We start from the raw sequence: 9,771 nt of genomic DNA on the forward strand, positions 1-9,771 counted from the left end.
AAGGAGACTTTAAACAATTTTTTGCTAGGTCCTTCTCAAAAGTATTAAAGACTGCTGCAAAAAAAGATTTCCTTTCTCACCCCAATTGGTCCCAAACATTAACAAAGGTTATAAAGTTAAAAAAAATTAAAGATATCAGCAGGTCCTAGTTGCTAGAGGCAGTTAAAAATGATGCTTTAATTGAGCACATGAAGCTACTTTGTGGCCATGTATTAATGGTTCGACTAAATATATTTGTTCTGATACTTTATATAATATAGACCATAAACTAACAAGGTGGGGGATTAGATAATTGGTACAGGTCTCTGTCCTTTTGGTCCCCCTGGCTAACTACTCTGAGATCAGCACTGGCTGGATCTTTACTTCTCATTCTAATTGGATTAACAAAGGGGCTATCATCATAAACTATATGGTCAATTATGTATCAATTCAATAAAATTAATGGTCCTTAGAATCAACTACACCTCTTTAGAGTAGGATGAATCCATGATATGACTCACTTACTAATAGAGTGGAAAGTAACAGGCCCCCAGACCATAATAGTTCCTCAGACCTTAGTATAACTGACTCAGTGATGGAAGTATCATTTAGGTTGTAAAACTCGGTGTGTCGCCAGTACCATCTGACAAAACTAAAACAAAAACCTAAGATATCAGAGTTCATAGTTCTGGGAAAGTATCTAAATGTACTAACCTTGCTTTTTGGCTCCTGAAGTTCTGCTTCTGGCTAACTGTTCTTGTTCACCAAAGTGTGTCAACCCAGGACATGGTTTTTGTGCTTACAAGCTCACCCAAAGAAAGGCTCGGGACTACACTAGGACCCTGAACATCCAGTGTAGTTGCTTTTCTACTAGCTTAAACTCCTGTCTAAGAAGTCTGCTCTGGTGAACATGCCACCAACAGAAACCTGTCCACAAACAACTTGTCAATAGTACAGGCTGTTGAATTATGCACCTGAAAAGTGGTGTAGACAGATAGTTTTGTTTCTGTGTCTTCAGACAATTCTAAAATGAAAACAAACAAAGCATGTGGCCAGCCAGCACTTTTATAACTTACTTTCATATGGAAACTTCATGAAATATTTCATCTTGATCCCTACAAGACATTGTCACTGTCCCCGGCATGGTGGAGACACTCAGGCTGAGTTTTAAGAGAAAAAAAAGAAATAAAGCCTGATGGTACACAAAAATCATCTCAGCTACCGAGTAACTGAGGCAGGTCAGTCATTGGTTATTATAAAGAGTCTTGAGGGAAGGGGATGTGAGCAGAATCAGGAGGCCTTGAACACAAGCATTGAACACCGGCAACAACAGTTGTGTGTGCCTAAGAAGTAAACATTCAGAAAAAAAAACATATCTGTCCAGAGAAAAATAAGGAAACAAAACCTTGGGGGATGGGAAGGGCGACCTGTTTATTACTACTGACCCTGGGAAGAAAAATGGCCTAGTGGAAGCAGGGGTGGGAGTCTGGTATGATATCAGCGGCAGCTGGTTAAGGTACCCTTAGGCAACCTTGTAGGCAACTTGAAATCAACCTGCTGCCTAAACAGCTCATGGGCTCCTTCTTAGTCATGATTGACTTTATACTGAAGGTGGGCTTTGCAGGAGAACCTTTCCCCCGTATCTTTAACACCACATTTGAGACCTTTGCAGTCTCCTGAACAAGAATAATGTATGATTAGAGAGGAGTTGCAAGGGGCAAGTGCACAGCTCACTGTCAGATGTCAGAATGCAGACTTTAGTTCATCCTGAGAACACACAGAGATGGCATTAATGACTTAGAACTGCTCCTAAGTTGTCATGCCATCCAATCCTGGAAGAAGCCCTCAAAAATACCAAATTTGGAGAAGAGACATTGGATTCAGCTGATCGTCTGCCATGACACACAGTTGATGCTTCCTATGGGTGAAAGGCATAAAGTGTGTTCTATTTGCCTATGGCTTTCTGAATGGAACCCACCCTCATACACCATAGGAAAATGTATATCCCTGAACAATCCTAGTAGCCCCATAGTATGATTGAGTAATCAGAAAACATCACCTATACTGACTCTACATAAATTCTGGTCTCAGTGGCACCGGAATTGCTTGTTCATTTTTTTTTCCATAATCACATTAACTAGCCCTTATGTTAAACCAGTTCCTTTCCCTCATTTATTTCAGGCATGGCTTCACAACAGGAACCCACAACAAAGAAAAACCAGAGAAGAGTAATGTTCATGCATGTATCACATGGGAGCCAGGACATTTTCATAATAGGCATGGATTTCATGGGTTTCAAAGAATTTTTTGGGTAGGATGTAGGAATGTGAATTTTCAAGTTCCTGAATCCACTACAAGTGACCTTTTTTTTTTTGGGTGAAACAATGAGTTTTATTGTGGTTCATTACGGGAATATGGGTTAGAGTTTATTTATAAGAACAGAAATGACTTAGAGATAGTTACATCACCAAAAGCCTGTCTCAAGATGAGTGACAGTTCAGGAAAGCTAGAAACCTGAAGCTTATTGCATAACTTCTAAGCAGCTCAACAGTTTGGATAGTATCTCTTCTAGGCAGCTCAGTTGGTCTGAGCCTCCTCTTCCAGGTGGATCAGATGGTCGCTGCTTCATCCAGTTGGATCTGAGTATCGTTGTCTCTTCGAGGCAGTTTGATCTTCTTCATTCCGGTCAGCTGCCTGAGATTCTTCCAGGAAGTTTAGCTTGTCTGAATGTTTCTCTCACCAGTCCCTATCTATATTTGGGGAGGGAGAGAGCTAGTGAATCTGGTAAGTTTCAGGGACTTCTTTTGAGTTGTTTGTTTCCTGAGCTTAGGGGATTTCCTTGCAAGGTGGTATTTCACCTCCCTTTATTCCATCCTATGTCTTAATAAGGGATTATTATCTTGGAGGAAATTGCTACACAACAGGGCTGGGAACAGGGCTATTACCATTCCCTATAGTCGCTAAGGACATAGTAGCAAAATCTTTGATGTAATTGCTCATGACTTTCTGCTAGGTGGCCATAGAAATCTTTGTTCAATAGGGGAACAAAGAAGTTTTTGTTCTAGTGTGTGGGAATATGGCTCAGTGAAAGAACACTTACCTCGTATGTATGAGACTCTATGTTCAGTTTCTAGCACTAGTCAAAGAAATGATCCAAGAAACACAAATAAATAATCATAATAAATGAACATTTTAAACTATTCTGAAGGGGCAGGTTGAATCTCAATAGTATAATCTTTCCCCACCAGGCTGCATCCGTTGTCAGAGTTTATGTCACTCCTCAACAAGTGACCATTTTTTATGTTTAATTTTGTTGTAATAGGAGCATTGGGGCTGCGTCCCCAGCACCCCGGCCAACAGCTAGCTTATGCCCCGAAATAATTACACACAAACTGTATTCATTTAAACACTGCTTGGCCCACTAGCTCTAGCCTCTTACGGGCTAATTCTCATATTTTGCCTAACCCATTTCTATTAATCTGAGTAGCACCACTAGGTGCGCTTACTGGGAAGATTCTAGCCTACGTCCATCCTGGATTGGAGCTTCATCGCGTGTGTCTCTGAGAGAAGCTATGGAGTCTCTCTGAGGAGTCTGACCTCACTTCCTCTTCCTCCCAGCATTCTGTTCTGTTTACTCCTCCCACCTATGTTTTAACCTATCAGGGCAAGCAGTTTCTTTATTGCTTAACAAATGAAATCAACAGATTGATATGACACTCCCACATCAGTTTAAAATTAAAAAAAGTTTTGTATGGTGTTTTTTTTTCCCTGGTGGTCTTGGACTCTGTAACACCACCTGCACGTTTGATGTATGCTTTGAATGAATTTCATGATAAAGCAAATTATTGTTCATTTAAAAAAATATAAATAGAAATCTGATTCCCATTGTAGACCATGTAGTTGTTGACACGCTTCAGGAAATAAAATGGATGCCCACCTTCCTACTTCTACTCTGTGATCCTTCTCTTTCCTGGGCACTAGTAACCAGGTTTCCCTGCACCTCTCTGGCGTCTCTCATTTCCTTCACATTGTGAGTATCACCTTTCCATCTCCTCTCAGCTAACTCTGAACAGTTGCATAATTTGGATTCAAAGTCTTATCTTTAAAACACTTGCTTTTACTATGGCTGCCAGTGTCAAGTTCGACCTCATGGCTTCTTAGTTCTATCTACATCCCTGCTCTCCAAGATATTCTTCAAGAGGAAAAGATGCTATGCCCAAGTAAGCTACATCATTGATCCCCAAAGTGCAAGGTAGGATGGTGACAGTCACCTAGGAAACTGCAGCAGAATGAAGATAAAAACCCATTCTGCACATAAAAGGTATATGGCCACCATATCCCCCTATGCTGCTGTAGAAGAGAGGTCATTTCTCCAAGTTTTGGACTTCTCTTTTGGCTTCCATTAGTAGAACAAAATGTCTCATTCTATGCAAATGGAATGACAAATGCAACTAGTGCTTTGGTAAATCTTAGTATTTATTGTTTTTGTATGTGACAAACAGTGTTTTCATGGCCAACAGGATTGCCCAAGATATTACTGGCACAAGAGGAACTGTTGTGATGCCTTAGCAACAGAGGCACTCTCAGGATCTTCATCCTTCTTGGGTGGAAAGTTGTTCAAGGGACCAGATGTGTCACAGCTACGTAGGAATTCCATCTGCTTGCTCCTATATTTAGACCTCATATTCTTAAACCAAGCCTGAAATAAGACCAAGATGGAGGCTGGGTTATCATGCTGAGTAACTAATGTTATGGTGGTAAAACACACGCAACTTCATAGGGGACTGGCATTCTCCCCTCCACAGAACGGAGTTTCCCATTCCTAACAAACTTCAAGACTGCAAGTATTACCCAGGGTGGAGAATGTGGTCATAGCCCACGAAATCTTGCTTTCCACCACTACAGACTGTTCACACACTGACTCAACACACATAGCAACAGGCCCACTCTTCTGCAGAAGCCTTTGGAAAAACAAGCTATCCCCCCAACGCCCGAACTCTATCAGGCTCATTCTTTAGACAGACTTTCAAACCTGTCAGTCATCGCCTTCTTCATAATGAAAGATTTGGAGCACTATCTCAGAGTTGACACAAGATACCAAGCTGGGTAGATTAAATTCAGAGCTGCATTTGTCTGAGCCATCTTACTAAAACCTTACAAAAGAAAATGAGAAGAACCAGCCACAAGGGCTTTACAGCTCTTGTCCCACATCCTTTTCGCCTTGCTTAAACAATTTTCCTCTTAGAAAGGCAAGCCATCCATGCTCCATATTTACTCACTCATTCTTTGAGCAGTTAGTAACAACTAACTCTTATTCCTGCCATCAAGTAGGTATTTCCATGTCAATCCTGAGTGCCATCATGACTCCAGACAGAAATATTATGCAAAAGATCTTTTTGTCACACATAGTTCATCATTAATTAGGGGACATGCAGGTGTGTATGACATGCATACATCATAATTATACCTCAATCTGCTATATTTAGACAGACATAAACATAATTCCTCTCACACAGAAAATGGGAGACACGGTTTCTTGGTTTTGCTTTCCTTTAGGGGAAACCTATTCCTTTACTTCCAGAGACAGGGAAGAAACACTAGCTGGAGTTTACTTTTGCAAACACTTTCTACTTCCAAAGAGCACATTAGTCCAACTCATGTTTGCCCACACAAAGCATTCAAAAAAGACCCAGGAACTCCAGGTGTAGAAGACAAGGCCAGGCCTGTCCTGAAGCAGATCTGAGATGTGCAGGAGATTCTTCTTTCTATGTGTTGCTTGTATTGGTTAATCAATAAAGAAACTGCTTGACCTGAAAGGGCAGAACTTAGGTAGGTGGAGAAGACAGAACTGAATGCTGGGAGGAAGAAAGCAGAGTCAGATAGACGCCATGGATCCTCTGCCTGAGATGGAAAATGGTTAGAATCTTTCCTGCTAAGCCACTGCCACATGGCGATATACAGATTAATAGAAATGGGTTAAACTAATATATGAGAGTTAGCCAATAAAAGACTAGGGATAATAGGCCAAGCAGTGATTTAATTAATACCATTTCTGTGTGGTTATTTCAGGGCTAAGCAAACCAGGCAGCCTGGACGATCAAGCGGGTCCCCCTCTCCTCTACAACAGAGATGAGCCTCTACTGACCTTCACTTTGCATTCGTCCACATGAATGAGCTCTGCAAGTGCTTTTCTGTGGAGAGAAAGGGACAGAGGTTAGCCACTGCCACTTGGGGAGAGGGAAGGAGAGTCCACATTTTTATCTTGTTATCCCTGCCCCCAGCTCAGTAAATTCTCATGTAATTACTTTTTATTGCAGGTAGGACTCTTCAGAAGTGACTTCATCTTGTCAAAACACTAAATGTTGCTTTAAGAACTCCATAGCATAGTCAAGGGAGATCACTCGGTGGGTAAAGGGACCCGATAGCACTCCTGAAGATGAGATTCCAACCCCTGGTCCTCACACTAGGGAAGGAGAGAACAGACTCCCAGATTTCCCTCTTCATCCACATGTTTGGGTGTGTCATGCTCACACACATAGTTAAAGTAAGTACGGTTCTAATAAGGAATTGGAGTTGAGAAACAGGCTGGGTTTTTACTATATTGTATGTATTTGCTTACAGCAGTGTCCAATTTTTTTCTGTGCAGCTATGTTTGTTTTGTGTGGATATTGGGTATGAGTATAAATTCAGGAAGACATGCTTGAATGGCAGTCATTTTGCTATAAAAATTATTTGTCATCATATATATAAAATATTCTATAATATTATACACATGCACACACACACACACACATACACACACACGAGGGGGACACACAAGTGCTCCAAAGGCCAAATCTATTAGAGCTTGGGTGATAAATTTTGAAGCCTCTTCTTCCTTTTGATCTTGTTGAGGTTGGGTTTTTCTTGTTGTACTGAGGCTATGCTGCCTACTAGGTCTTCCTGGCTCACCATGTTGTGGTGGTTTTCTTGTGTCTGTCTCCTATCTGCCTGTAGGACTGATGGGATTTAGGTGCCCATCAGTACCTCTGGGGCTTTCTAATTGGGTTGCAAGTACAAACTGATCTTCAGGCTTGTTTTAAGCACTTTTACCCCATGAGCCATCTCTTCAGCTCCAACTTTATTGGCTACACTATCTGTCACTGGTCCCATATTCACTGTGGCCCCCAGAACCAGTCATGTCCTCACCTCCCCAGAACTAGGATTTCTTGTGGATGGTATTTTGCATTTGTTTAACCACACGAGAACAGAGTCGCTAACTGTTCAAAGCAGTAAACATAGAATTAATGTAGCCAGAATTTCAGTTTCTTGGTATATACCACCAAAGACTTAAAACTCAGAGGTAAAGAGATATTTGACCATAGACGCAAAGCACAGTCCATGATTTCCTTTGTGTGTGCCAGCCAAAGCAGTCAGACTCTGGATGAAACGACAAAATGATGCAGTAGGCTAGAGAGGGGGTCAGGGATGATTGCAAAGCACAAGGGTCTTGTTCCCCAAGACGGTTTGGAAAACACTGCAAGCTCTGCACTTTCGTCTTGGTTTGGATGGTTTCTTTTAAAAAAAAAAAAAAACAACTGTAAAATGAAAGAAATCCCCACCAGGAGCATTATGCTTCTTTTTCTTTTTCCAAAGTGCATGGGAGAGTTTGACTTTTAACCTCAGAGGCCACCTCTCTCACCCCCACCATAAATTCAGCTGAAGATTTTGCAGTTTCAGGGCCAAGAAGGGAAGGAGGCCCAACCCAGGGACCAAACTAATCTCAGCTACTGAGGAGGTTGAGCCAGTGTTTCTCTGTGTTCTGGTTGTCCTGGAACTAGCTCTTGTAGACCAGGCTGATCTTGAACTCAAGGAGATCCTCCTGCCTCTGCCTCTTGAGTGCTGGGATTAAAGGCTTGTGTCACACCACTGTCTGGCCAGTATTTTTTTTTTTAATGAAGAAAGAGGTTAGGATAAGGCAAAGGAGCTCAAAGTACTGGAAAACAGAGTGGATTCTTTAAAAAGCATGTACATACCTTTGGAGTGCATCAGGATACTGGGTTTCTTGGAAAACCCTGTCCAGTTCACAAAGTTGCCCGTAGGTAAACCTGTGTTTTACACGTCGCTTGTTGGAGGGTTGAGAAACTGCTCCAGCAGCTTTCCCAGGCCCACCAAGCTTTCCCCGTCCAGGCTCACTGGGGATGGCCCGTGTTTCATTTCTTTCATGGTAATAGTAATGTTCATATTGACGGTTCACGTAGTCTGTATCACCTAGCTCATGCAGAACTCGTACACCTCTTCCGTAGCATATATGGGCTACTGCTGCAGCTAGCCTCTGCTGAGATTCGGTCATTATTTCTTCCTCATAGAAGCCCACCCCATAATAGTCGAGGTCGAAGTAGACGTACTTGCTCTCCATCATCAGAGCATTGCAAACAGAAACCACTGAGAAGCACCTCCCAATTCCACGGGCGAAAATTGTTACATCAGGCTGCGCATGTTCCACAGTACTCCTGGGTGTGGCTAGTAGGGGCCCGGAAGTGGGGGGTATGTGTGGGCGTAAAAAGCTGGGACCACCCCAAAGGAGAAGACAGTTGCAACTAGGAGGCATGGCAAAAGGGCTACTTGAAGTAAAATACTGCCCTTCGAGACCAGCCTGGTGTACAAGAGCTAGTTCCAGGACAGGCTCCAAAACCACAGAGAAACCCTGTCTCAAAAACCAAAAAAAAAAAAAAAAATCCTCCAAGAACTAGGACCTGACTTGGACCTGGGTTTCAGAGAGGCCCCCCAACAAGGACTAACAAAAGATTTTAAGGTTATTTGGCAGATAGGTACAGAAATTCAGGAGAACTCTGTGTCAAACTTGGACAATATCTCATGACCCAACCTTCCAATGTCACAAGTCTGTGTTTTCCCTGCTGGGAATGAAGTTGGCAGTGAAAATTAGGAGCCTCTTCTCTGTATTTCTTTGAAGACACTGAATGCAGAGTTGGCTTGGTCCATCTAGGCACAGGAGTAGAAATTAAAGCATTTTCCTTGGTAAGATCCAGTACCAAAGAATCCCCACACACACACACACACACAATGATCACTGTGAGAAAAATCGATGTTAGATTTTTAAAATAGAATATCTGTCAGAATTTACACATAATACCATGTCTAGGGATGATCTCAGACAAAAATGATGATATATTATGAGGGTCTTGCCCTCTTTGTGTTGCAGGGAATATTAAAACTTCAAATTGAGAGAGCATTTGAACATTTCTCTAGAATACTTTATACAGAGGTTAAATAAACACATACACTAGGCAATTGTTTTCTTTTTTATTTTCTTTGTTTTAAAAAATGAATAGTTTCTTATATCCTGACCACAGTTTGCCTCCCTTCTCTCCTCCCGTCGCCTCCCCTCTGGCCCTTCCTCCTCTGTTTCTTTACAGAAGAGGGTAGGCCTCCCATTGATACCAACTAAGCCTGGCATATCAAGTTGCAGTAAGACAAAGCACCTCCATTCATATTAAAGCTGTGCAAGCAACCCAGTATGAGGAATAGGGTCCTGAAAGCTGGCAAAAGAGTCAGAGACAGCCCCTGTTCCCACTGTTAGGAGTTCACAAGAAGATACAACTGTCACATATATATGCAGAAGGCTTAGGTCAGTCCCATGCAGGCTCTCTGGTTGTCGTCTCTATGAGTCCCTATGAGCCCAGGTTAGATGATTCTGTGGGTTTTCTTGTGATGTCCTTGACCTTTCTGGTTCCTACAGTCCTTCCTCTTTTCACCAGGATTTCCTGAGCTTGGTCTAATGTTTGCCTTTGG

General features: G+C 42.1%; 1 protein-coding gene across 1 annotated transcript; it reads right to left on the reverse strand.

The window, feature by feature from the left end:
* Window positions 1–4,513: 4,513 nt before the first annotated feature.
* LOC126495499 (homeobox protein orthopedia-like) lies at window positions 4,514–8,377 on the reverse strand. The gene is made up of 3 exons (XM_050133083.1): window positions 7,995–8,377; window positions 6,125–6,170; window positions 4,514–4,678 (listed from the first exon to the last, which is right to left on the reverse strand). The coding sequence occupies exons 1-3, from the start codon at window positions 8,375–8,377 to the stop codon at window positions 4,514–4,516; spliced, it is 594 nt and encodes a 197-aa protein (XP_049989040.1).
* Between the last annotated feature and the right edge of the window lie 1,394 nt (window positions 8,378–9,771).

The sequence above is a fragment of the Alexandromys fortis genome, unplaced genomic scaffold (genome assembly GCF_014885135.2).
Source record: "Alexandromys fortis isolate MF-2015 unplaced genomic scaffold, M_Fortis_MF-2015_v1.1 scaffold_500, whole genome shotgun sequence".
NCBI classification, from domain to species: domain Eukaryota; kingdom Metazoa; phylum Chordata; class Mammalia; order Rodentia; family Cricetidae; genus Alexandromys; species Alexandromys fortis.